The sequence below is a fragment of the Aulostomus chinensis genome, chromosome 18, assembly GCF_037954235.1.
Source record: "Aulostomus chinensis isolate RoL2024-O1b breed Wild chromosome 18, RoL_Achi_v1.0, whole genome shotgun sequence".
NCBI lineage: Eukaryota > Metazoa > Chordata > Actinopteri > Syngnathiformes > Aulostomidae > Aulostomus > Aulostomus chinensis.
The window spans coordinates 22,409,500-22,437,494 of record NC_141337.1 but is presented as its reverse complement, the minus strand read 5'-3'; the positions used below and the strand labels follow the sequence as shown (position 1 = coordinate 22,437,494).

The 27,995-nt window shown below is 45.7% G+C and overlaps 1 protein-coding gene and 1 long non-coding RNA gene across 4 annotated transcripts; one reads left to right on the top strand and one right to left on the bottom strand.

Moving 5' to 3' along the window:
• Positions 1 to 27,990, top strand: brsk1b (BR serine/threonine kinase 1b). Of its 3 annotated transcripts, none has more exons than XM_086184331.1 (20): positions 1 to 1,311; positions 2,849 to 2,943; positions 5,695 to 5,780; positions 5,993 to 6,133; positions 7,508 to 7,624; positions 8,677 to 8,710; positions 8,839 to 8,907; positions 10,114 to 10,260; positions 12,914 to 12,945; positions 13,865 to 14,029; positions 16,648 to 16,745; positions 16,859 to 17,009; positions 17,238 to 17,298; positions 18,593 to 18,869; positions 19,114 to 19,162; positions 19,836 to 19,959; positions 20,064 to 20,165; positions 21,479 to 21,587; positions 21,873 to 21,962; positions 22,079 to 27,990. In XM_086184331.1, the coding sequence occupies exons 1-20, from the start codon at positions 1,212 to 1,214 to the stop codon at positions 22,300 to 22,302; spliced, it is 2,271 nt and encodes a 756-aa protein (XP_086040457.1). In that variant the 5' UTR covers positions 1 to 1,211; the 3' UTR covers positions 22,303 to 27,990. The 3 variants fall into 3 exon arrangements, with proteins under 3 accessions (XP_086040457.1, XP_086040456.1, XP_086040458.1); XM_086184330.1 differs by having other exon boundaries at positions 18,263 to 18,869; XM_086184332.1 differs by lacking the exons at positions 1 to 1,311; positions 2,849 to 2,943; positions 5,695 to 5,780 and having other exon boundaries at positions 6,118 to 6,133; positions 7,514 to 7,624; positions 18,263 to 18,869.
• Positions 15,695 to 22,373, bottom strand: LOC147245721 (uncharacterized). The gene is made up of 5 exons (XR_015109969.1): positions 22,064 to 22,373; positions 16,865 to 16,990; positions 16,676 to 16,785; positions 16,323 to 16,444; positions 15,695 to 16,106 (listed from the first exon to the last, which is right to left on the bottom strand). It is a non-coding gene; the product is annotated as an uncharacterized LOC147245721 (long non-coding RNA).
• Positions 27,991 to 27,995: the final 5 nt, after the last annotated feature.

The following is a 27,995-nucleotide window of genomic DNA, read 5'->3' as shown; positions in this document are numbered from 1 at the left end:
ACGAGAAAGAGAACACTGCGGCCATCCCGTGGTTGATGGGAAACTTCTGAGACCCTGGAAGATTTCCTTTCCCGAGACTAGATTAGCTGTTTGTGTGTTTGCGGGGAGGCAGCAGCAGCAGCCGGCTGAGGGAAGCGATGCGGTGATATCATGAGCATAACCAGGCAGGGAGAGAGAACGAGAGACAGAGAGAGAGGAAGGGAGGAGCGGGGAGGAGAGGAGGGGAGTCGGCCGCCACCAGGCCAGCTGAGGATGCTGCTTGTTGTTTCTAGAAACAGGATTCATCATCATCATCATCTTTCTCAGCAGCAGCAGCAGCAGCACCGTCGGGTCGGGCGCTGATCCTCCTCCCGGCCAGCACACCGAGCGGGCTGCTCACCTGCAGCCGTCCCCACCGAGCTCTGGCCCGGGCCCGGCTTCTTTGATGCTCTACCCCATCCTCCCCTATTTCCTGATGCAGGGTCGGGGAGGGGGTGAGCCAAAGTGTGCACCGGATATTGGAAAACCCATTCTTCTTGCTGATGCTGTTGTGATAGATTATTATCCGGACTCCGTCGCGTCTGCTCAGAAAGGCAGATCCTGACCAAACGAGGCCTGACTTGAGAGGGAATGTACGAGCTTGGCAGGATTCTGAAATTGTTTTTGGACATTAGGATTGGGGGTCCCTGATATCGATCAGAGAATGGATTCAGCCGGGGCAGTCTGACTCGGGATAGGCATCTGAGAGTCTGCACTTAGAGAAATCAATTTGTGGCAAATGTAGCCTTCCTGTCCAGGTCTGGGTCAGATGCTCTACTTTTATCCAGCTGCATAAGCTAAAAAAGGATCCGTCAGCTTTAAACTTCTGATATTTATAACGGGGCTGGGTTTCGTTTGACTGAAGGTGATCGTTCACTTTTTTATGGGCATCTCCCATCACTTGGCACCGGTCATCTTCTTCTGGGCTCCGTGTTTTCTACCTTTCTCTCTGAATGATGCTGCTTTCTTTGCAGGAATTTTAAAGATTTTAGGCCTTATTTGTTCCCGCACAGAGGTTTAGGTGGCAGCCTGGCCGCATGACAAACAAGTGCATGGGAGTAGCCCGCAGGGCCCGGTTTTAGATCACGACCAGCCGTCCGCACCTCAACTCGCATGGGATGTGCGGTACGGCATTACGCACCCAACAGGAGCAACCGCTATCTTGAACTGCCTTATACCAGGAATATCATCCAATGTCGGGGAGGATGAGTAGTAAGGATCTCCCGGTGGGCCAGTCCAGCCAGTTCGTGGGGCCCTACCGACTGGAGAAGACCCTTGGGAAGGGGCAGACAGGTAGGAGCCTCCGAAATCATCCGAGCCTTTAGCAAAGCAAGTGGGAGGTCTGGGAGATGCATCAGCTGATTGCAGGGGGTTACTTCCTCATTCAGCATCACTCTCAGAGCTGAAGCTTTATTCTTTCAACTTTATGTTCTTATCTTCCCTTTTCTATGCCTTCAAACGCTTTTATGAAAATGTAGGACAGGACATTCAGTTGGAGATGCAGCCTAACAGCAGGCCTCCAAATATTTCACTGTCTCATTGTCAGCAGAGGGTCTGTGTCAGTGACAGTAAATACTGTTGAATCATCTCAGGCAGTATTCCAACAGTGGGCATCACTCATGAAAACACCTGTGCACAAAGCCTGCTGGTTGGAGCTCCTAGTTCCTGACATCTGTTGGCAGGGCTGCAGCCAAACCAGGTCCTAGCATTGCCATGGGCTCCCTCCACCAAAAGCTGACTGCATTTTCAATCACTGCAGAAATTAAGCTCTCTAGCAAACCAGTGGAGTTGTTGAGAGTTCAGCAAGATCATCTACACAGAAGTACATCACTTTCACATTTTCTGAAGCGTAACGCGAACACAATGCTATGAACGACTGCACTGGCGACACGTGACTTCAGTGTCACCACAACTTGCCTCGCACTCCTGTTTTCATGGTTTTTATGCCCACACATCCTCTGCAGTCTTGTTTAGCTTCTTGTTAGCGATCGCCGTTCGTAAGACACAAATTCAAGACTGTAGCATTTGCTGAATATTTAATGTGACAGGGCAAATGAAATATCTTGAGCTGGTGTTAGCCACATAGGCTACCTTATCTCAGGCATTTAGCAGAAAACCCATTGACTTTGAGATGCAGGGAAAGGAAGTTCAACAATGCTCATTTATTTCCACGTTTTAAGGCTTATTTTTTACGCACCCATGTTGTGTTCCTCATGTATCTTATTCTCAAGTAGGCTTGCAAAATTTTTCAAGCGATTCTTCATCCAGCAAGTGTATTTTGCTTGTTCGCGGTGGCGTGGAGTGTGACCATCTGGGTCTGGCACCATCTCACTCGTATTAGTCAACGCTAATTCATGGTAGCTCTGTACTGGGAGGGTTGGCGTTTGTTTTTAGCTCAAATCAAAGTGTTTGTGAGTGTACGGATGCATACAGAATATGTGGAATGTACTTGACGATGCGTTTGGGAGTTTGTGAAAGGACATTTTTGCTGTTGTAAGCCATCAGTCTGCATTAACTTCAAGTTAAATGTACGTGGCTGGTACTTTCTGCACTCTGCATCCCAAGCTAGTGATGCAGCAGTGACAGATCATCTATTTATGAATACCTGAAAGGCGAAATACCCTTTTTTGGGTGATGTATCGCTTTAATTTGTCAAGTAGAACATGACAGATGTCTGGAGCTTGGAGTTACAAAGAGTCATCCAGCTCTGCTCCCCATCTGTCAGACTAAATTGAGGACTAAAGATTAAAGAAGTCCTAGGTGTTTAAGAACATGAATAAGAACATTTCATGAATGATGACTTGTGCCTGTCTCTCTGTTTGTCTCTTAGGACTGGTGAAGTTGGGTGTCCACTGTATCACCGGGCAGAAGGTGGCCATCAAGATTGTCAACAGAGAAAAACTCTCTGAATCAGTTCTCATGAAGGTACACATCATCTCGCTGTCAATGACTTTGCTGGCTGCCCAGCACAAATCAACTACCAGAACTTCAGAAAATGCAGAAGCGTAAAGAGAATCTTGATTTCTGTCATGAAAAGCCTGCCAGTGTGTTATAGCATGGAGCCGGTGTGTGTGTGTGTGTGTGTGGGGGGGGGGGGGGGGGGCAGGCACTGCTTCTGTATAGCAAACAATAAGGATGATTTGATTCTGTTAATGAAGGCATCTGATGAAAGCTGGAGCAGCTGGAGTGAAAGAATGTTGAATAAAACATGTTGGAAAAGGAGCAGTTAAATCACAAGGAATGGCATCACGAGTGTGAAAACTTCCAACCATCCGTAACGATCTGCTTCTGTCTGTAACCTCTAATAGAGTCGGGCCTGGTATGAGCAGCTCAATAATCTAGTCTCATGTTGGTTTTTGATTAAATTGGTAAGCTGGGGCTTTCATAAACACAAAATCCCACCCCTCACTCATGCCTGGTCCCCCGTCATCAGGGTTATATTGTTTTGGAAAGCTGGTCTTAGCTTCTCTGTGTGCTGAGCAGCTGTAAGCACACTGCTGTTAGCCATAGCTGGGGAGGCAAGCTCAAGCGCTAAGAATGAGGCTTTAAGTTTGGTCCAAGAGGCAAAACATCAGGACAGATTTTATAGTGCAGTTTCTCCCAGTTTTTACGTTCCTCCACAAAGCCGTATGATCCCTCTGTTTTCTGTGAAATGAAATCCGTGAACCCTTGACACATCGTGTCCTGTTGAGACTCTGCTGAAAAAGACGGGAGACAAACTCCACTCTCATTTTCATTGAAGAACCAAATGTGATGCTGCCAGTTCAGCAAGGAACTGGACAGAAAGCACGTTAGACGCTCTTAAAATTTGGGGAAACTTTGGGGCTTGCATATTAGCACAGGCCAGTGGATGTTGTACAGTCATGCTATCTGAGGCAAGAGATATCATCCAGTCCAACAATTTCATGTCTTAACTCCATTAATTCCTCGGGGTTCTCTATCAGAATGTAACATAGAAGTTAGCTTGGTTTAAAAGAAGCTGAATTCCTGTTTCAAAACATCTTTTTACTTTGGCCAGTTGAGGCAGCAAAACATCTTTTAGGCACAATACTGAAATATTTGCGTGTTCTCAAAATGAAATGTTGGCGAACCTGTACATTTATGTTTAAAAAACAAAACAAAACACTACATGTAAATACTTCCAGTATAAAAAATCTTCCAAACACTGAAGTGTCAGTGCTCAGGGTGCAGTATAAAAACACCTGATAGGAAGACACCCAGCATGAATTTGTGAAGTGAAATAAAGGGAAATTTGCATGCGACGAGAACGGCGCTTCCCCTCTCCAGGTCTGGTGTTGGGCCGCTAACACAGACTTTTGTGCCATGTCATGCCAGTGCCAGCTGTACTCTCATTGTCACATTTTGTTAAGCATGCTTGAAATGTTCCTGCACACCTGATGCCTGTCGCTCTTTGCTCCTGTGCACTTCAGGGATGACCAGTCCTACTAATGACGAATCTCCGCCTCCACCGGTCACCTGGGCGTGCAGACTTTAACCTCACACAGATACACCATAGGTGCACAATAGGCTTAGGCAACGGGCTTCGCTTTCTGTCTGAAAGACTGAGCGAGGCTCGCTGACATCATAACCATCCGTATGGCGACGCTTTATTCTGGCTGGGCATTCATGCGACATGTTAGCAAACAGTTCCATCTAGCAGACACGCTAACATTGAGTCCGGAGGGAAACTCGCTGTTTATTTCTCCAATGTGATGTCAAGTCGCTTCCTATAGTTAACATATCTGAATGGAGCTGAGGTTGGGAAGTATCGCGTTAAGAAATGTAGGTGGAAAGTTTGTATGAAAAATTATGTTAGCTTGAGAAGGGTTTTTTGCCTCTTTCGAAAAAGCGTAAATGAACACGATGGAAACCCTGAATTCAAATTAGCTTGGATGTAGTAAACGTTGGTCATCCTTGACTTTATTCTCATCCCCTGACGGTATGCAGCGTGGCCAGTACGAGCTGGTACTTTACAGCAACTACACCTTGTCTGACTGAAGGTAATTTCTCCTTTTCCAGTTGTCAATGATAGATGGCCAAAAGTGAGCCGAGAGTAACGTTGCCTGTACCTCCAGCTGTTGGGAACTGGTTTGGATGGAGACTTTCTGCATGCACATTTCCTTTTTTTGCTTACAGTGGAAACACAATTCATAACTATCTGCGTATTGGTTGACGGTTTTCAGTTTCTGCTGGTGACCTCTAGAGGTGAGGAAGATGAGTGCGGTGAAACCAAAGCTACCAGACCACGCTGGATGAACAGATGTGCCTTGCCAGTGTTTTGGCTCACTGTGCATTTGAAAATACTGATCGATGCGGGACAGTAGAGGCGTGACCTGCCCTGAAGCTCTGATGAGAAAAACATTCAGTAACCTTTGGTTTTCTTTCCTTCAGGCCTTCTTCGTATGGTTTTAGAACACTTTGACATAATTAATTACTAGATAATTACAGTTTACTTAGTCTGCTGCCTCCCTCTTTGCTACATCACCTCTTCTGTTGCACTCGTTGAGCAAAATTGTTTGCAGCTCGTTTCTCCTTTGAAATGATCTACAAAAACATTTAATAAACTCTGCCTCCTTCTGTCTTTACACATGTTTCCTCTCGGTTTATCTCCACCTCCCATCATATTTGCCTTCCTCTGCCCTCCCCATCTCCCCATCTCCCCATCTGTCTGTGCAGGTGGAGAGAGAAATAGCTATTCTTAAACTAATAGAGCACCCTCACGTTCTGAAGCTTTATGACGTCTATGAGAATAACAAATACCTGTGAGTATCTCGTAATCTTTCTCCTTTCTGATGACTGTGGTTTTTTTTTTTAATCTTCTCTCTGCTGCCCTAACAAAAACAACTATGAATTTGAAAGGGAAAATGGTTCTGAACGATAAGCATCAGAGATATGCTGTGAGCGTGTCTGGTGGAGTCGTGTGCATGCATGTTGATGGCCGTTGATGCCCCTCTGTCGCCCCTCTGTCTCCCAGGTACCTGGTGTTGGAGCACGTGTCTGGAGGGGAGTTATTTGACTACCTAGTTAAGAAGGGCAGGCTGACCCCCAAAGAGGCCAGGAAGTTCTTCAGACAAATCATCTCTGCGCTGGACTTCTGCCACAATCACTCCATCTGGTCTGGGACATGCAATATTTCCTGATGTCTTGAAACTAGTTTCTACTTTAATGTGTTGACTTTGATTATTGATTAATTCATTGATTAAAGTTTCCTATTACATTGCTTAAATTACAGCATTGCAAAAAATAAAAGATTAAGGGCTTAGTCACCACCACAAAGACTTTCAAAGCGGTCAAGTCAGTGGTAGAAGTATTCAGATGTAAAATTACTCTAGTACTCAACGTCCTGTACTCAAACCCATGTAACTCTTTCCCTGCCATTGACTGTTTCAACATAAAATGGTAGAGGGCGCTATGGTGCACCTTCTGAAAGAATATTGTGGTCAAGGGCAAAAAACAAGTCAACAAGGAGCTTTTGAATCCAGACGCGGACGCAGCGGACGGATGGATGCTGTGGTTCTCTGGGGGGCTTGTGGTTCTTCACCAGGCCCACTTAGGAGCACTTTAGTTGGGCAGAGGAGGTGGACGGATGCACTGGTTGTCCCAGGGGGGGGTTGCAGCTTCACCAGCCAATTAACATTGTTTATTTTAATTGTGTACAATTGAGGTAATCATATAGGATTGAAAAAAACCTTACAACAAATTAATACCTTTATCAGATTTCTTGTATGCTCAAAATTTTTGATAAAAAAATGGATGCGCTCACAAGAAGAGTTTTTTTTTTAATGAAACTTTTTTTTTTTTTTAAACAAACTTTGCTTTTTCATCTGATGAATTCAGTTTTTCTTCATCATAGCACAAAAATGTTCGGGAGGTTTTGAAAGATGGTCAAAATGTTCCACAATGCTGGTGGTGGCTTGCAACTTTTTTTGAAAAAATGCTGGTGGGGAAAGTTAATTACATGTCATTTTAAAAAAAAGACAAAGGAGGATCCTTAAAGAATCAAAATCTAAGTCAGCAAAGGAGGTACAACTCAGTTCTACTGAAAACACGTCTTTAGTCTCATAGAATTCAGGGAATCAAGTTCTGGAGTTGAAGTTGCAGTGACCAGCCTTGTTTACCAGGTCGAATCCAAGTACTCACAAAATCCTACGCCCCACGTGATGCACCATGTCACACTGAGCACATGACTACAATTACAAAGCAAATCCATCAATGCATACAGGAGATATTTAGAGTTTAATATAAATGTAAAAATCAATGGTCCAATATGGCTGGCGCAGGAAGTTAGCAACAGCAAAGGCATACAGCTTAGAACACGCTGAAAACGTGTAAAGTTTTGGTGAGCAGGTCTTGATTTACCGTGCAAAAACACGTGATGAGCGACGGCGGCAGATACAGGAGCTGAAAAGCACACGAGGGAAGTTGAGCTTTGGTGGCTGTAGTTGTTGGTCCGGCCCTGGGCAGCGACTGACCGAGCCTGTGTGTCCAGTCACAGAGACCTGAAGCCTGAGAATCTCCTCCTGGATGAGAAGAACAACATCAGGATAGCAGACTTCGGCATGGCCTCGCTACAAGTCGGGGACAGCCTGCTGGAAACCAGCTGTGGGTGAGTGCTTGAAATTTGCTTGATATTTATGTGCGACTCATTAGTGATGCTCTTTGGTGGAGGACCTGTTCAGAGATCTCTATTAGGTAAATAATTAATCATCTATAATGGTTACAAGATCGTCTTATTGCCATTCTACTGCACGGTATCCTGGAAACACCGGAAACGTTCTTTTCTGTTGTACCTTTCAGGTCTCTATCCCGAAAGATTCATCATAAAATATTGGATATTTTGCTGTGTTCATTTAGTCGTGTTATAAAATTGAAGGTGAAAAATGCACCTCTGCAATAATTTCTGTTTTTAGAAAAGGATTTCGATTTTTTTCTGTAGAATGTTAAAATTGCATAATTAGAACATCCCGGGCAGCACAGTGGAGCAGTGGTCCTCACTGTGGCCCCCCCAGCAAGAAGGTTCTGGGTGGAGCCCCGGCTGGAGCACGGGGTCTTTCTGTGTGAGTCTCCATGTTCTCCCTGTTCCTGCTGGGTTCTCTCTGGTACTCCAGCTTCCTCCACAGTCCAAAGACATCAAGAGGGACCAGGTTAATCCAGACTCTAAATTGACCGTAGGTGTGGCTGGGAGAGCCAATGGTTGTCTGTCTCTATGTGTTGGCCCTGCCATGGACTGGTGACCTGTCCAGGGGGAAGGCTGCTGGGATAGGCTCCACCCCCCCCATGTCCCTTGACAGGATAACGGTAGAAATGGATGGACAGAACATCCCCTCAAAGCTCCAGCGTACATCATTTGACATAATCATGACAGTGTGTCAATGAAAAGCTTCGACTTTTTCAAATTTGCCGATTAGGAAGAACAGATCAAGGTGCCAGGTACCAGATAGAAGTTAGTGCTGGATTGTAACTTTCACCTGGACCGATGGTCGGTCTGTTCTCTCAAGGCGCTCGCAGGCAGGAATATGTTTGAGATCGTCTCTGTGAGCACTTGGGCTCAGTGCATCTTCAGTGTAAATGTGTTTGCATCATGTAACGTTAGATCGCATATACAAAGAACAAGGATCAGTGTCAGCTGCACTCATGTTTCCTTTTTTGTCCTTCTAGATCCCCACATTATGCTTGCCCAGAAGTCATAAGGGTAAGTTACTTCTCACTCAGTGTGTGTGTGCGTGTGCGTGTGCGTGCGTGTGTGTGCGTGTGCGTGTGTGTGTGTGCCTGGATGTGCCTTCTTGTGCACATCTAATGCCACCCTGTCTTTTCCCCCAGGGAGAGAAGTACGATGGTCGCAGAGCAGATGTTTGGAGTTGTGGAGTCATCCTCTTTGCTCTCCTTGTGGTCAGTAGATCTTCTCTACCTGAAGTATTTCTATCTGTTCTCATTGAGCTCCACTGTATTAAACCTGTTCTTGAATTCAGGTCCATTTTAAGCCCCTCAGTTGGGCCCTAAAAAGAATCTTCCTCGTACTGAATGTCGACCCTGGTTCATGAAGCTGGAACAAAGGTCGTTCTGCCACAGGTTCCCGGTCATGGGGAGAGGTTCTGTTGTGATTCGTTTGTTTCAGAATTTAGTCTCTCACACTTGGTATTTACGATGTGATCTGCACATTTCACACTGACCCTCTTGGAGTCAGAGCACCAGGCTATCAGCGAGCCATCGTAAAGGAACGCCGTAAAGCTTCTGATCACTGGTGGCGCTAATGAGCGATTGAACTTTTCTTAAACTTATCACTACCGATGCAATGGCCAATATTATTATTGTATTGTTATTTTGGCTTTTCCAAATGTTTTGGGAATAAAGACAAACATTTATGAAATCATTTCAAAAACCAGCAGATTATTCCTCAAAACACGTAAAATGTAGGCGTACCTAACAATGTGTGATAATGACTGACCCTGGTGTAAACATGATTCTTGCCCCAAACATGAGCGCTCAAACACAAACATTCCAGACAGCTGCAAAGCCGGCGATGCTCTGTCCCTGTGGACAGGCTCAACACGCAGCTCCCAGGCAACCCGTGAGCATCACTGAAGGCCGACCACCGCAGGCTGAGTCCTGACAGCTAGAGCTGTACCCAGGGGTTGAAAGATTCCTCCAAATGAACCAAATGTTGTTCAAATTACTAGATGATCATATACACAAATATCTCACATCCCTCCAAAAACACACCTGAATCATTTTTTCTGACTCTAACACAAGAATTATCGTTCCCTCTGACGCTGCAAAATCCTTTAGCCCAAATATATTGGACGTGAGAAGGAGGTAGCGGTGCCGTTTGGGCGGCACGGTTGAATGGTGACCCACACACTGTGTTCAATGTACAGGCGGGCCCTCCTGTAATATTGTAGCAGTGATTATCTCCCTCTTTCATTCACCCATGGAAGCTTGTCTTGTTGCATCGTCAGTTTTTATGCCTCTTGACAGCACTGAGGTTTTGTTGTTGTTTCAGACATCATTTACGGGCCATGTTTTTTTTTTAACCTCCCAACTCTGTCTTTTTTTTTTTCCTTCCCTCCACCTCATCTCCCCTCCTTCCCTTCCCAGGGTGCCTTGCCCTTTGACCACGACAACCTGCGGCAGCTTCTAGAGAAAGTGAAAAGTGGGGTATTCCACATGCCTCACTTTATACCTCCGGACTGCCAAGCACTGCTGAAAGGAATGATAGAAGTCAATGCTGACAAGAGACTCACGGTGAGCAGTGTGTGAGTGTGTGTGTGTGTGTGTGTGTGTGTGTGTGGGGGGGGTGCGTTCGGGATAATCACTCATGCTGAATTTAGTCCATCCTGTTGTCAGATGCTTGCTACTCTGTATCATTTCCTGTAACTATCTGTCCAGAGATCTAGTGATATATTTTTAAACACATTTGCTCAGGTGAAACCTAATTTTGGAATCAAAGAGCACATTTCTGCACTGTGGACAATAATAGTAGAACCTCATCATAGAAACTGTAGATGCACAACAGAATTGAGTATAAAAGGATTTCAAGCATGCAATCAGATAAGACACACAAAAATAAATGGCAAAAAATACTGAAGGCATTGTTTGAGTTTGTGTTCACGACTGGCTGAGAGGTAAGGAATGAAATACCAACACTGAAAGAGTAAACAAGCCTAAGCACGTCAAAAATCAAGCACATTCACTAAAACTACTTTCTTTACCTTTCGATACTACTTTTCACGCACATCTGGCATTGCTAGCAGCAGCTAGCTCATCTACGGCTACGTGCTATGGCTACATGTGCAGAGAAGCATGCCTGGAAATTGAAAAGCCTTGTTTTGTTTTTATCTTTCCTAAAACCAGAAGAACGATATGAAAAGTGGAAGGAACAGATGCATTGTGTGCTTCTGCTCCACTATTGTTTTGGTCATCCAGACCCAGAGGCGGGGCATTGTGGGTTCACACGTAAAAACAAACCTCCTCACCTCGAATACGTCTTCAGTATTTTTTTTTAAATTGAATTTCCGGCAGTTTACATTCCAGCAACCCAAGTGAACATTAGCCTCCCTCATTTGCTAAATGCACATTGTTTAGTCATCATTCTAAAAGCTTTTTTTTTTTTCTTTCACATTAAGTGGAAATACATCTCTTGAAAATCCACGTATGCTATTATAAGAAAGCTAAGGAGCAAGACTGAGTTGTGTTAGCTGGAAATAGGGACCTGATCCTAGCAGTTTGACAGTGGATGTGACAAGACACCCACCTCCTTTTTAGTCAGAATGTTTGAAAAGAAACAGGCTCTGCTCAGACGGATTAGTGATGAGACGTGAAGGAACATCCATTATGATTATGATAATATCATCTTAGGAGAAATTCAATGCAATTATATATTCATGCTTATGAATCTAATTTTTATGATGGATTGTTAAAGGTCTTTAAGGCTACAGACTGAGATGGACACAGAGGAAGACATCAAGACATTCACCATTGTACTACACACGTGTACTACTAACTCTACAAATACTACAAACCTCAACAGAAAATGTTTAGGGGCAAAAGTTAAGCTGCAACACAGGAGAGGTGTGGTGAACGCTGAGGCGGGGCCAAGCGTGCTCAGCTCCTGGATGCGCTCAGCTAACAGCTATTAGTACCCACAGAGTAGAGATTTCTGGTTTGTTAACGAGCATCGTTGATGAACACTGGTCATAAGGGGTCTTTATCTTGATCCAGGAAGCTGCGGGGCTGCGGTGTGGATGGTGCAATGAGTTTGGAGATGTTACTGATTTCATTACCCAGAATTCTTTGGGTGAATTGAAGAAGAAGGAGCTGGTCATTGTGCTTGAGGGACTGTGTCATCTGCAGCCCTGCATGAGGGGACTTTACCCTGCAATGAACATGAGCGAACGGACGTGAGAAAAGGGACCAGTTCGGTGGTATCTACCATAGTGTGGCGATGTTCCTCTGTGCTGGTGCCATCAGCTCAAGCTTGGCTAAAGCAGGTCTGTGGGATGGAGATGAATCCATGGTTACAACAAGGCAGACACACAGAGACAAGGTGTCGTTAAATAAAGGCAGAGAGAGACGGCCTGTTATTCAGTTGGTCATTCAGCTACAGTGGAGCGGATTTAATCAAAGCTGTGGATTCGTCTCATGAACTGTTGATTAATGGAGCCTGAAACCAGGTCAGACAGTCTCTCTGTCGCTGTCCGTCTGCTGCTCGCCTCCATGGAAACAAAAGTGTGTACAGAAAGTTGTTTGCTCACAGGTACACACCACACACACACACACACACACACACATCAGGGATAGAAAGGACACACCTTTTCATGACATCTGTTCTGGTAGGAAGCTCCTCTGGTTCCGTACAGAACTGTGGAAGTGAAGTATTAAAAGCAAAGCTCTCCGTTCATGCAGCTGCATGACTCTGCAGGTATACAGTTCACGCAGCAGCTGCTGCATTACTGCATCCCCAATGAGCTCCTGTGCAGTAATGACGGTCTCAATGCAGAGAGGCGACTTTTACAGAGTTTGTGCTGTTCTAAAGGCTTGTGGATGCGTCGAGGATTTAGGGCAGGGGCATGGTTCTTAGAGAACGCTGAGACAGGCGACCCACCAGGTGCAACGCTGATCTGGGGTTGGAAGTATTCCATGGGGCAAAATATGTGAGTCAGGACTTTATATTTACACACAACCCAGTTTTTAGTTGGACAGCAGATGCTGATCTTAATTCCCAGTAGGTCCCTGCCATTAATCAAAAGTGCAGGAAGTGCAATGTTTTGATGGAGGTAAAGTGTCCCAGCATACGTGACAAATGAAGCCTTCTGCATCTGACGTGTCTGTTAAATTTATTGCACGCCTGACACTTGATCAGCGCTTTAATACTGTTCTGTGTTTGTATTGATTACAGCTGGAAGCAATACAGAAACACTCCTGGTACCAGTAAGTACAACCCTTCTTCCGGCTGTTCTCCTTTCATCTTTCTGCCATTCTGGGGATTTTCTGTTCCACCATCTTCACCCAGCAACTACCTATGACTGCTGCAGCTGCCGACTCTGATCCCAGCGTCAGAGTAAAGAGCGCACTTCTCTCTGTCAGCCATCTTCAGCCGGAGCAGTGGCGAACCCCATTAACCTTTGAAATTTGACCAGCAGCATATTTCCCGTGCATCTACCAGTGCCAGTGTACCGCCCTCCAGGCTGTCACAAGATATCACCGACATGTTGGTGACATGTGACTGTGACCTCGACCTTTGACCACTTTCCTTGAGCTGCTGGTGACACTACTGGAGCGTATGATGACATCACTGATTACACAATACTTTGGTTCACCAATGCGGACACTCACATGCTGTAGTTGTAGCTGTTTTATTGTTTTGGTGTTGATGGCTCCTCATCCCGGTTGAGAGACTAAAGTCGGGCCTGGGTGTGATTTGGAGCACCAGATGTGAGAAAGTAGATGTAAAGAGATGAACCCTGATATTGCAATCATCATCGTCAGGCCAAATAATTCTAAAAGAATGGGGGAAAAAATGTAGATTACTGTTTTAAAAAGAATATTTATTTTATCGTGACTGGAGCAGGTGACACATTAGCTTGAGTGAAGTAAGAGAAACAATGAAGAGACAGACAAAAGCATTTTACCAACACGTGTGCCATTCTGATCTTTGGCCCTCCAAGAGAGAACCTTTGGGTTCCCTGCTCTAACAGAACTACACAGAGGCTTTAAAACCAGCCGATAGTTCGGCACTGTCGTGTTTTAACTGGACCTCAGACTAAAGATGGACCCCCATGTCCCTAAGTGTTGTCATGTTTGAGATTCTCTTCCTCCCATGTTTCTTATTGCTCCCTTCTCTTCCCAGGGGCGGTCGTAACGAGCCTTGCCCAGAGCAGCCGCCGCCTCGCCGTGTGTGTTTGAAGAGGATCATGTCGTTAACAGAACTGGATCCCGACGTCCTGGAAAGCATGTACTCGTTGGGGTGCTTCAGAGATCGGGTCAAACTCACACAGGACCTTACAAGTGAGGAGTGAGTAAATTAAACCCATCCGACAACTCTAATACTTCACGCCATGTGTGTCAAAAACAGTTCAATACTTAATCATCTCTGGTATTAATCTGCTGCGTGTCAAGTCCCCACACACGTAATTTAACGAATGTATTCTATTTAAGATGAAAAACTCTGTTGCGTAACTTCATTTCTCACTCTTTTTTCATCTCATTGTGAGCAGTCAATTACTTTCATTGTTAATCTGCCTGACATGGCAGGAACAAGAGAAACCAAATCAACAATGGCTCATCTGTCTCCCTCCACCCCTCCCTCGCTCTCTCTCTCTCTCTCTCCCTCCACCCTTCTTTCTCTCTCTCCCTCTCTCTCTCTGTCCTGTTCTGCCTCTCTCTGTTCCCCTCTCCGTTTTGTCTTCTCTCTTCTCACTACCCACGGACACTTGCGTAGAGGCAGAGAGAATTATCGCGTCTGTCTTTGTGTTTTCCAGTCTTTCAGCCTGGTGTTTCAGACCTCTACTGCTCTAACTGACTCTCACGACTTCCATCAATCCCTTTACCAGCCATAGCAGGATGCTTTTTTTCTTACTGGTAAAATCCCTGATCTACTCTTTGGACACTACCTGCCCTGCACCGAACACCAGATCACTGCTAGGAGCTCAAGGTGGCGGCAGATACTTCCGTTATTAACAGCTAAGAAGAAAAGAAAAACGCCCCCAAATAAAAGCTGATGTTGCTCCTCATGTGCTGAACGTTAAGATGGGCAGCTGCTATCATAAATCTCCTGATGAGGTGACAATACCTGTCATTGTTTTTGCTCTATCCCGAGTGCACAAATATGGACTTTGGGTGTTTTATATTGTGATAGGGATGGAGTGCTGAATTACTTTACATTCCAATCAGCAAACGAATCAGTCCAACAGAGAGAGAGAACAAACATCAACGAGACAGACGGAACAACTCAGCGCCAGCTTGATAACAAAAGTCTCAAAAATTTTGAATTTCCCTTCCATCCATCCATTTTCTTCCGCTTGTTCCTATTAAGGGTCACGGGGGGTGGAGCCTATCCCAGTGGCTACGGGTGAGAGGCGGGGTTCACCCTGGACGGGTCACTAGTCCATGGCAGGGCCAACACATAGAGACAGACAACCATTGGCTCTCACAGTCACACCTACAGTCAATTTAGAGTCTGGATTAACCTGGTCCCTCTTGATGTCTTTGGACTGTGGAGGAAGCTGGAGTACCAGAGAGAACCCAGCAGGAACAGGGAGAACATGGAGACTCACACAGAAAGACCCCGTGCTGCAGCCGGGGCTCCACCCACAACCTTCTTGCTGGGGGGCCACAGTGAGGACCACTGCCAAATTTCCCCTATAATTCAAAATTCCCAAGCAAAAATGCCTCAAATAAACTCAGTTGTGAAAATGTCACAACCAGCGTATAAAGACTGAATCAAAATGTTTCCTCCTCTTCCTTCATGCTGCAGCTGGTCCTGTACTTGGTGTACATTTAAGGGCCTGCCTACAAAGATTTAGACCAGAATTTTTGACTTGGTGTGCCAGGGATTCAAGGCCAAACCACGACCTTTGTCCCTCAAGAGAGCAGATATTTAAGACACGTTTTAAACCGGATTTGTAGCCATCTAGTTATCATTCAGCATTAGTTTGTTCTCATTTCACTGAGTTGTTATTAAGAAGTTGTCATAGTTGATACTTTTATTTTTCAAATGACACAAACGCACAACTTAGACACCCCAATGAGAAGGCAGAACGTGTTTACAGTGCATGATCGTAAATAGGGAGACATTTAAAACACAGTGAAAGTTTAGTGTTGTGCATTCCTTGTTTATGAGAGTTTGGGATCCACCAGTACAGCCAGCTGAGGAGCACTGGTGTGCAGGTCGAATGTTGGAGTTTCCCATCAGATGCTGCTTTTTTTTAAACAAGTCAGCTTGATGTCCGTTGGTACGGCAACGAGACACCACCAACACTCTCCTGCTGTCCATGCAGCAGTGCAGGTCAAAGATGACGGTCAAGCCAGATTTGAGCAAACTTGTGTGCCTGCGGCAAACTGGTGGCTGCCGGAGTTCTGATGACGTCCACCTGACAGGAGAGGAGAAAGCCATGTTGTAACGATTCAAAGAAAAAGTGCTGCTTTCACAGGTTTATCAAGAAATGTCTGTGGATTGTGGAGGTTTAGAGTCGATGACGTTTCTTTGCAATATTCCCTTCATTGTTGTTTGATATTTCCTTGGTAGTCTTTCAATCAAACAGAAATACTACATCTGCTTCTATGCCCCAAACACGTGCGCCTCTCACCGTGACCTTGACCTTTGACCACCCACGTATTTTCAGGTCATCCTTGAGTCCCAGTGGATGTTTGTACTACTCTGGGAGAAAGTTCCTGGGGGCAGACGGCCCAAAAGCTCAGTGCCTCTGACCTGCAGAAACATGAGAAGACTTGTGTTTGGTACTCACCTGTCGTGCAGTTACTTCTGCTGTACCTATTCTAGACACAGAGACCGCCTCTGCCAGTAACTGGCCCCATTTTCAAACACCGATCAGACACCGTTCAACCGGGTTCTAGGTTTGAACCTGCACTTTTGTTCTTCACTGTAACCTCTTTTCATGTTTCTAACGGCAGGGAGAACCAGGAAAAAATGATCTACTACCTCCTGCTGGACAGAAAGGAGCGATACCCCAGCTGTGAGGATGAGGACCTGCCACCCAGGAATGACATCGGTACGAATCTGTCCACCAAGCAGCAGAACAGAAAGCTTAGCTGTAACAGAAAATGTTGGCTGTGCTTTAAATCATGCCTTTAGCACTGAAGTTGCCTTTTTTTGTCCACAAAGACCCACCCAGGAAGCGTGTCGACTCCCCCATGCTGACACGTCACGGTCGCTGTCGTCCAGAGAGGAAGAGCCTGGAGGTCCTCAGTGTCACAGATCAGGGGTCTCCCACTCCACCTCGCAGGGCCCTGGACACTAATGCACACAGCCAGAGGTATAAACCTGCACTGACATATCAAGATACTTCTTTTAACAATTTGAAATGGGTATCAGAATTCCTGCAGCTCAAGGAAACCTGACATCTTGGAAATGACAAGCTTACACTTTGATTGGATCAGAATTTGGCTAAAAACACACACACACACACACACACACACACACACACACACACACACGTATAGTGCAGATGCTGACTCTTGATTGTTGCTGTCTGTTTCCAAAGGTCGCGCTCAGTGAGTGGAGCATCCACAGGTCTGTCCTCCAGTCCTCTCAGCAGTCCCAGGGTAAGAACTTCACTCTGCTCCTTGCAGGTTTATGAATATTGAAGAACAGCTCTATTGTATGTAGTTTGCTTACAATACGATTCATACGGCACAGCAATAAAGTCGTTTTGCTGGAATTTGACTGTTTTCCAACTTTCCAAGGCTCAAAAACTAATAACTGGTTTAGGACAGAGCGTTTTCATGAATTTGGTTGTTCTGAAGTTGTGTAAAATGGCAATATTAAGCTAGCTTGGCTAGAGAGTTGACATATTATAACATAGTAATGATCCTATTTGGACATATGAAGAGTCCCAAGCTCGGCCTGAGGGGAGCCTTCCATCCCAGACTATGAAATCCCTGAGCTGTTGGTTTGTAGACATTAGTAAATATGATTGCATTCTTTTGGGCAAACACACTAATTAACATTTTTGCTGATGATTTGTCCCACTTGAAATTCTGCTCAGGAAATATGGAGCAACAGTAATAACAAGATGACTCAACATGGCGTACTCGCACCTCCAGGCTCTCTAATGAACACACTGTATCTTGACATTTTGAAAAAGAACTCTTTTTTTAAACCATTTTCTTTATACTCTTTACATAATGCAACGTATCAACAAAGGCACCGTCCTGGTCAATGCAAGTCAAACAGCCGTAGCTCTGCTTTCCAGTCTTTCCTAGGATATGGATTATATGCTGTATAAATCAAAGTACTGCGCCAGCGTAAAGATGATGTCCATCAGCATCTTGAATCACTTGTCAGTCACGCTTCTCCATCATACTGTCACTTTCCCAGGCCAGGCCGTGCTGGCTCGTGCTGATTACTGTACAAGATCCCTGCTTCACTCTGTCCATCCTCCACCTCCGCCATGCTTGTTGAAGAATCGTTCCATTAAATCATTCACCATGACCATTGCTTTCTCTCTCATCTGTCCATCCCTCCCTCCCTCTTCTTCCCATCTCTGTCTGTCTGTCTGCCCGTCAGAGCCCGGTCTTCACTTTCAGCCAATCAGAAGTCACCTCCGCTTCCTCCTCCAAAGACCCCAAACCAGCGAGTGCCGCCTCTCCTCGGCTTACCCGTCCGTCGCCTGACCCAAAAACCCAGACCCTGCCCTCAAAGGGCCCCACTGAACGGCCCCAGCTCCACTCCATGAAGTCCCTCCCTCTTCAGACACCACGCTCTCCATCCCCCTCCCCCTCCCCACTCCTCTCCCCCATCCCACGCTTTTTCAACTTCCCCTCACCCTCTGTCTTCAAGTCCAAGAACGTCCACTCATCCTCTAACTCCTCTTCATCCCCTCCTCCTGTGCCGCAGGTCACACCCCAGGGCTCACCACTGCCCACCCCGCTGGGCACACCTGTGCACCAAATTCAACACCCTTCCTCCACCACCCCTCCCTCCTCTTCCTCTTCGTCCTCTTCTTCCAGAGTGGACGGAGCCGGAGGGGCCTCGCTGTCACTGACACCGCCCTCAAGCCCGGGCGGCAGTGGCGGTCTAGCCGCCTCGAGCTCTGCCCACTGGAGGACTCGACTCAACTCGTTCAAAAACAACCTGCTGGGCTCGCCTCGCTTCCACCGCCGCAAACTACAAGGTGGGTGGAGTTCTAGAGTTCCTAAGGATGTCTGTTCCAGTTGTGGGATGAGGACTGAAGTTGTTCGATGCTGGATGCTCTGCAGTCACAGCTCCCTGCTCTGCATTTGCATCCAAGATGGAATTCATCTATAATGAATGAGAAACTAGCTGAAGTCCCAGCCTGGGGCCTGTGGCCGGTTTAGGTGATCTCATCAGGATTCTCTTCTCTACCTTTCTGCTTCTCTTCTCTCATTCTATTTTAGTCCCCACATCAGAGGACATGTCCAGCTTGACTCCAGAGTCCAGTCCAGAGTGAGTTCGCATCTCGGCTGCTTTTACTATCAAAGCATTTTCCTTTTCTAGCAGGAAGCTAAACTCTCATATCGTGCCGCTGCTCTGAAATGATGCTGCCAGGCTTATAACCTGAAGGAACAGGAAAGATCACATTCCAACAGTTTTGGCAATTTTGAAAATTAGAAGACTCCTGGTTTTTTAAAAATCGCAATTTGAAAGGCCTGGGAAAAGTATTTGATAAAACATAAAGCCAGCAAATTGAGGAACAGGCATGAAGATTAGCTTCCCAAACCTGCACATGAGAAGGCCTGATATGAGTAGTATCTCTCCCGGTTTACTGTAACACATGATCACGCTGCATCACCTCAGGTGGGTGGACCACGGTACATCTCGACATGGATTTCGCTTTTTATTTTTCATGTAAACGTGAAAAAAAAAAATTCTTTAAAAAGTGTAAAAGTCATGGAAATGTATTTGAATTTCACTGTGAATGATTCAGTTACAGTTACCTGAGCATGTATGTGTTTGCTAAGCAGTACAGACAAAGCTAGTTATGTCTTAAAAATGTAAGAAACATAAGTCCCTAGCATTTTTTTCTGTGACTGATGACTGCGTCGGCTGTTCCAGGAGTAGTAGGCGACGTAAATATGGGAATGTCACTCTTCTGTCATATCCTCGTTTGTATTTGCAGACTGGCTAAGAGGTCCTGGTTTGGTAACTTCATCAGCCTGGAGAAAGAGGAGCAGATCTTTGTTTTGATCCGGGACAAGCCGCTCAGCTCTATCAAGGCTGACATCGTCCACGCCTTTCTGTCTGTGAGTCAGCACTTTGCAGCACTTCGATAGAGCACCACATGTGGCGGCAAAAGCACAAATGTGAGATTTTATCTTCCCCGCTGTGTCTCACTCTGCCTCTCCAGATCCCGTCCCTCAGCCACAGTGTGGTGTCACAGAACAGTTTCCGGGCCGAGTACAAGTCCACCGGCGGCCCGTCTGTGTTCCAGAAGCCTGTCAAATTCCAAGTATTCATCCATTTATCTCTACATCAGATCTTCTTCAGTATCTTAGTCCATCAGCTTGAGTGTTTCAGGGTTGGTATTTGAATTTCTGGTGTAAGCTGCAGGTTGTAGGAGCTGGTGACAATTTCCAGATTGGCCCCCCCATCCAGGAAATAATTGTTCAGTGTCACACGATAGAAGCTCTGTAAAAAAGAAAAAGCCCATCTCACATTGGCTAAAAAAAAACATGGACTAACACCTGCTAACATCTGGCTTTGTCTTCAAGTGACCCTCCTTTAGGCGCAAACACAAAACCTGGGTGAACGCAGTAATTTGTGGCTCACTGATGGCGCTTCCAGTCCGGGCCATGCATTCGCTAAGCTCTGCTATCAACAATAAAAAGGGAGGCAGTGCAAGCTTGCTGACTTTTTGTTGTCTCAGCCACAAATTCGAGCTGTCTGCATCCAAGCAGTGTCACCTTCTCACATAGTTTGGCGTGTGTTGAAAAACAGAAAGGATGCATCGAGCGTGGGCTCCCGGACAACACCTGCGCCCTCGTGCCTGTCTCTTTTTAGAGGTGCGAACCTTAAAGAGTAGCAACAACGCTCCAAACAGCCTCGTAGTTACAGAGAGTCCTTTAAAATATCACGGAGTCGTTGTGCAACTGATGAACAGCTTTCTTTCGCAGCACAATCTGCCAGTCCGCCTTCATATAATCTGCTTTTATCAGTTCTTGATTCTCCCTGTTTGCTTTATGGTTGCTGATGTCAAATAATGCGAACATGTGTGGTACATTTGACACCCAGCATGCATCCTGCAGCAGGAGCCTAGGATGCAGCCCTGCACCGGCACCCAGTTCTATGCATCGTTGCTCCTGGATGTAATTGAACAGCTTCATTATCCAACTGAGCCTGTAAAAACTCCTCCATTATCAGGCCCAGTGGTGTCATGTCACTACATCCATGCAACATCTTCCACCGAGTGAATGGTTAACTCACTAAAAATGTCATGGAGCTCAAACAAGTTCAGATCCTTGTGGTCCAACACTGTTGGCCATTAACTGGTAAAGCTACAATAAAAGTACTCTGGTAATGGCTGTCATAGATGTTGGAGAGCAAGCATTACTAAAGCATAAGTAACCATTTATTAATGCTCTCTTCATGGTGACGTGGGGGATGTGTATCTCTTAAGTAACACTCCACCCTAACCCCCAACCCAACCTCCCCCATCAGTACATGATCCCTATTAACTGTTAACTAATGGTTTACTTAGCATTACCTACTTGTTAGTAATGAAGTGTTGCCTGTTAACGGAGGAATGGACCTTTCCTCCCGTAGGTAGACATTGCTTTCTCTGAAGGAGAGAGGGAGAGAGAGAGAGAACGAGCAGAGAGGGAAGGAAGAAGAGAGCTGGGCATATACAGCGTCACCTTCACCCTAATAACAGGTAAGAGAGTGTGTTTGTGGACTGATCCCCAGACGGAGACACCGGGGAGATATCCAGTCAGTAAATCGATGTTGTGGGGCAGACTGTACTTTTACTTAGTGGGATTAAAATCTTACCCAGGGAGCGATTTTAAGTTTGAACAACAGGATCTATGTTAAAGCCCAGCTAATGTCTCAGCTTTATTTGAAAATCGAAATGATCAATTGTCCCAATCTGGTGATAAAACAAAAACACGGTCAGGCGGTGAAACCTCAAGTGAGCGCTGAGTTGATCCTCTCCTCTCAGGTCCCAGCCGCAGGTTCAAGAGAGTGGTGGAGACGATTCAGGCTCAGCTCCTGAGTACTCATGATCAGCCTTCTGTGCAGGCACTGGCTGGTGTGTACTACAAACGCCCCGCATGCACACACACACATGCACACGCACACATGCACGCAATGCATACACCACCAATTATTCATATCATCTCATTACTTTACCTCTTTGCCCGTCAGATGAGAAGAACGGTCAGCTTTCCCGTCAGCCCAGCACTCCCTCGCGTCAGAATTCCAGGCGTTCTGAAAGTGGATCCGAGCGAGATCGGGGGGAGAAGGAGCGTGGGGTGGATGCAGGGACTGGAAGCAGCAGCAGCAGTGGGGCCGTGTTACAAAGGCGAGGATCGGGGAAAGACAAGACCAGACTTCTCTCAACGTCCAACGGGACACAGTCTCATTCCTGAAAAGAATGCTACGGGAGAGAGAGGCAAGGGTGGGTCATCTGCCCTGTTCTATCTCTCTTCTTTCCCTCTGTCCTTCCCTTTTTCTTTCCTTCCCTGATTTCTTCCTTCCTGCCTTGCGGGTGACGATGGAATGGAAGAGGGGGAAGTTTTCCTTGAAGCGGGGCAGGGATATGACAGTCAGCCTTCAAGGGCAGCTTCACCCCGGAGGGACGCGTCAGAAGACAGGAAGGTCCCACCGTACCAGAGAAATGAAGGAAAAGCTCACAGCCAGGGAAACAACGAGTTCACCCGCTAATGAAGAAAGCACATAACCTCCTCACCAACCAATCAGATGCAACACATGCTTCACACCCTCCCATCTGTCAATCACGGAGGTCACAGCACCTCGAGACATTCTCATGGGCCATTTCGACTGTTCAGCCAAGCGGGATTGTCCTCAACACCACCCTGACCAGACATGATGAGTCACATGACAGGAAGTCCGCTCCACTTCTCCACAATGTCTAATGGAAGAGAAAATGTGTGTTCTCGAGACGAGCAACAAGAAGAGGATGGGTTTTGAGAAATGAAGGAGAGTCACTGGAGGAGAGGGCTTGTTTGGATCCCATCGACAAACAAGAAGCAAACTTAGAGCCGTTCGTAACAATCAAAGACAAACACACACGCAAAAGACACAGAAAATGGATCGGACATGGTCAAGGTAATGTAGCCCTACAGTAGGCCTATGTGAAAATGAGACAGATGGATGCATCTCTTCTGGAGTTTATGAGAAGCATTAAGTCCTGCAATTATTTCTGAATTATTCTGATAAAACTATGATACCGTATTGCCTTTAACGGAGGAGAAAAGGGTGGGTAGCCGGTTAGTTTTAGGCCCCTTTTCAGGACACTAGCAACACCGCGGTAGAATCTCACTCCTGTTGGATGATGGGAAGGGAGATAAACAGAGGATCGCTCGGCACAGGTAGCACAGAAAGGACACATAAGTAGGTGAAAGCCTCTCAAGCTAAATGACAATGAAAGTAAGTTTTTAATTTGATTTGTTTTCCTTCATCTTTTTAATACAACATCCATATGCCATGTCCATATTAAGTTATTATTCGCTGTAGTTTTTCCTGTCCGATGCACTGGCTATGAAGTGATCCCTCCTCACAGCAAAATCATGCAAAAGAGGACAAAAATGCACTCTGATGTCCAAAACTGCTTTAAAGGAACACTTTTTGTGCGTGCAGTTGCGTAAACCCCCCCCCCCCCACACACACACACACACAAACACACACTCTCCCAAAGGACTTATTATTGCTTTTTATTATTCTGTACACATCTCTCAACCTGTTGCCTTGTAAAATGAGCTAAACAGCATCCAGTCAGTGAGCGAAGCTCAGGGTTGTCAGCAGTAAAAAACAAACCAAAAAAAAACATTGATTGTCTATAAATGTGGGAGGTGAGAAAAGAGCCTGCACTCTTGTTAAGAACGTCAGGGGAAGAGCTGCATCCTGCCGTCTTCTTCCTTAATCGTCCTCTCGCTTTCTGAAAGGAGGAAAATAAGCATTCAGCTGTTAGAGGTTCTGATGAAACTCTCTGCTGTTGATGTCCACCCCCCAGCAATAGTGACTAGACAGCAGAGACCCTTGTGACAGGGGACCCACAACCCTTCTCATAACCAGGATGTTGATGAATCTGCCCCATTATAGAAGATGCAGTAGGGAGGGGCTCTGCAGACCCCCAGTTAGCTTCGTGCAGGAGGTGGTTGTGTGTGGGCAACGTCAGCGTTCCTCCTTGATAAAAGCTCCAGTGAAGTCTGCAGTCTACCCATCGATCAATAGTCAACTTTTAATGAAACCATGAATGCCAGCTGAAGGTCAAGTCTTTAGTCTCAGGTCCGAAATTTTTTTGACTGCAGTCTGAAAAACTCCTGTGATTGGAGACCCTGACCCGCGTCGTCGCAGACAGCAGGTCCCTCGTTTTTAGTCGTCTATTCATGCACCGCGGCGGAGTTTGGTCGGCACATCAGACCGTCTTCTGTCGTTGCACCCCGGTTACAAGGCCCCGGACAGAATTTCCTTCACTCTGAGGTGGAGTGTGTGCCAGCCCCAGGTTCTTCACACAGGCATGACACAGCTGACCGCTCCAGCACCGGCATGGAGGCTGGCTGGGATTCCCCGTCACACGCCCACTTTTCAACATCCAAACTTGTAAACTGCGTTTGTGCAATGTGAGGGAAAAAAAGGATCATATTTCCTCACATATTACAACAATATTCTGCATAATTTGATGAGAATATATGAATATATTGATAACTCAACAAACGGAGCCAGAAGGTTCCCACTAATTAGAGGGACGATTGCAAAGTTGCACAGATGTACGCTGGTACATAAATGGGGCTGCCACAACATACGTGAGTCAAAATACAATGTTATTACAATATATTGCAGTATTGATACTAGGGTAAGAAAAAGTAATCTTACAATATACTGCTGTATCGATACTATTGCACGGTGCTGTCTAATATTACAGCTTTCACTGTCCAAACGCGTTTCTGTGTGCAGAGTTCCATCCCACGTACCAGAGACTCGATGGTGTCCACGCCCCTTAATTTCAAATGACTTGTATGTGGCCAGGTGTCACCTCATAGCCAGTGTGGAACGATCACGGAGCCTTCCTCCAACATATATGTTTAAAAAAAGAAAGAAAGAAAAGGTTTAAAAAATCCCCACAGAATCAATCGTTTAAGTGAGGAGAATTGAAGTCCATGAAATGATGGTAATTGAGGGTGATGGGTATCAGGCCATCGGCCAAAACCACCCCGCCTACGCTTCTGAAGGAGAACGATGCTGGGCGACGCCAGCGCCTCTGAAGAGGGAGGCGGATTCAAATCAAGGGAAGGAAGCGGATGAAAGAAAAGACAATGAACTTTTCACAAGAGGAGAGACAAGAAAGCTCAGAGGAATGACAACAGACTCGGGTGTGTCCTCTGTCACGCCTGGAGAGGCCAAAGGCCATGGAAAAATGAAGCCACACAAACAGAACGAAATCCATAGTTTCCTTTTTTTCTACTTGTTCATTACTTTGCTTTTATACTCTTTTGTCTTTTGTTTTTTTTTATTAATGTTTGCCACCAGTCAAACTTGTGGTGGCTTCAACTACATGAATGTCGAGGAAGCTCGTGGTGAGAGCTAGCATATCGCTGTTCCACATTATTTATTGAACATTTATTTATTCATTTATTTATTTATTTTCCAAGTATTTTTTTGAATGTGATGGTTTGGGTTGTTTTTTTTTTCCAGACCAAAAAAAAAAAAAAAAAAAAATTGGTAAAGACAAGCAAATGTCGCAATCAAGATGTCGCACACTAAATAGCAAAGCAGATTTCCCGGAAATTTCACTTCCTTTTTTAGCTTAAGCGCGAACATTCACGCCACAAAAACACCTTCCAGCTTTACATTGTGTTTTTGCTACTTTGAATTATTGTTCGGTGCATTTGTCATTGTTTGGTAGTGTAGATATGTTCACTCTAAGGACAAATATTCTGCACTTCCCCAGGGATAGCTAAGCTTCATCCAGACGACTCTCCAGGTTTGAACAAAAGGCTCCAACCTCCAGATTTGTGAACCACTGCTTTGGAAATGTGTTCCATTCATGTTGTGGATTTGGCAACGCGAACGAGAGCAGGAAGCAAAACTGTTGGAGTGTAACAGAATTAGTTCAGATATGTCTGTGTGTGCGTGTGCAGTACCAAACACACGCAAGTTGAAAGTCCTTTTTCGCCCCACTGGTGATGGAAGCGCAGCGGCCTGTCGGGGCGCAGTCCCAGCAGCTCTTGGGTTCGCCCTCAGGACGAGCTGTCGTAACACTTTTCCAGTTCTTATCAGCGATATTTGGTTCAGTGCAGTACCTTGGCGCTCGTTAGCTGACTGAAGTAGCTGAACATCAGCATGTCCACATCTTCTCTGTGAGTATGCTCGCCTGCTGGGAGGTAGAGCCTCACAGAGCCGCTTGCATGCTGCTGACGTCTCACATGCCCTCTCGATGAGATTTTGTCGTCTCACCAAGCACCACCATTTATCAATGAGACAGGACGCCGTCGCCAACAGGTTCGTTTATCGTGTTAGCTTGAGAAAACAGGAAGCAGTTTTAGTTACATTAGCTTGAGATAACGAGTCCATCTGTATGTGAGATATCTTGAGAAAACCGGCTGAGTTATTTGGAGATAATGCAACTTTTAACTTGTGACCTCAAGATAAAAGTCATAATTGCTAGCTCGGCCGTTCTCAGCATTCATCTTTTGAAAAATAGCAGACCGAATGAAATAAAATCCAACATTGGACTTTAAAAACGACAAAATATCCAACTAAGTTTGCTCGTCGTAGCCTCTCTGTCAATGCCGTGTCAGAATGAGACACTCAGAAGAACTTTGGTGATGTAATACAACTTCAAAATGAGAAGTGTTTCATGTCTAGCTGACACTGACGTGAGACCCTGTCCTGACTCCCAAGTTCGGTTCCTGGATCTTCATTCGACCCGAGGACTAGCAGGGATCATGTGACACGCGGGTCCATTGACTCTTTTCTAAATTACCTTCATTGCATTTACATTGAAACCTTTTGTGGTCCGGTGCCTCTCTGTCTTGTAGTTCCTCACAGACTCCAGTGAAACCTACCTAAGCGATAAACATTCAAAGCGTGATTCCCAGACTGGCTTTTGTAGCTGCAGGTAAGCCGTTTTGCCGGGTGAACAGGCCTCAATCTTGAGCCTGCTTCTCCTCTCACGTAATTCTTTCTCGTCAAAGCTGAAAGAGCTTCAGAAGGGTGGCCTGCACAGCTGAAAGGTCAGAGGTCAGGGACGGTTAAAGTTACACACACCAGATGGTTATGTCACAGCATCTTTTTTAAAACACCAGTTCAGGTTCAAGTTCACCTCCATTCACTTTTAGAAAGAGTGGAGTTAAGGAGAGGAGGAGGAAGGACATGACAATAAAAGACTTTACGCGGCTGCTCCAGGTTTTTCATTGAATCCACTGAGTGACTGAACCTTCGGCGTGGCTGAAACTCCCCGGCACGCAATTCTCCCACTGAAAGCAAACTCACCTCCATCTCACCCCCATTAACATTTTCTACCCCCCCCCCCATTGTCTTTGTATCATCCACTTACGTCGACCCTTAGCCCCACCACACATAACTCCCCTCTCATATAATCACTCCCCCCATATGTTTTATACACTCTATACTTCAACGCAGATGCTGTATACATGTGTATACGCTGTATGCCTGTCTGTCTCCATTGTATGCCATCTGTATCAATGTAGCGTTCAATATCTTTTATCGACACTGTAGTCGCCATGAAACTCTTCCTCTCATCGTTATGTCTCATCCTCCTGCTGCATTTACGATTGTACGACTGTAATCTTTGTCTCCCACCCGCCGACCCCGCCTGGTGTCCCTCCACTCACAGATAAAAAAAAAAAGTGTTGTTTTTTGGTTGTTTTTTTTTTTGTCTGTTTGTTTCTCTGGAGTTTAGTGACACTTGTGGGAGGAGTAAGCACCGTAAGTGAGGGAGGGCGGGTGGAGGTAATAGCCCACACGATGAACAGCGACGGAGAGAAATGTCTGTAGTACAATTACAAAACAAAAAAAGGAAAAGTGCACTATTATGACTGATTATTATTGCCTGTGAGAAATACTGACCAATAAACAA

Coding starts and splice junctions, on each gene's coding strand:
- brsk1b (XM_086184330.1), top strand. CDS start 1,212: ATGTCGGGGAGGATGAGTAGTAAGGATCTCCCGGTGGGCCAGTCCAGC. Junction 17,299..18,262: donor GTCCTCTCAGCAGTCCCAGG/GTAAGAACTTCA, acceptor TCTGCCCGTCAG/AGCCCGGTCTTCACTTTCAG. Junction 19,163..19,835: donor ACTCCAGAGTCCAGTCCAGA/GTGAGTTCGCAT, acceptor TTGTATTTGCAG/ACTGGCTAAGAGGTCCTGGT.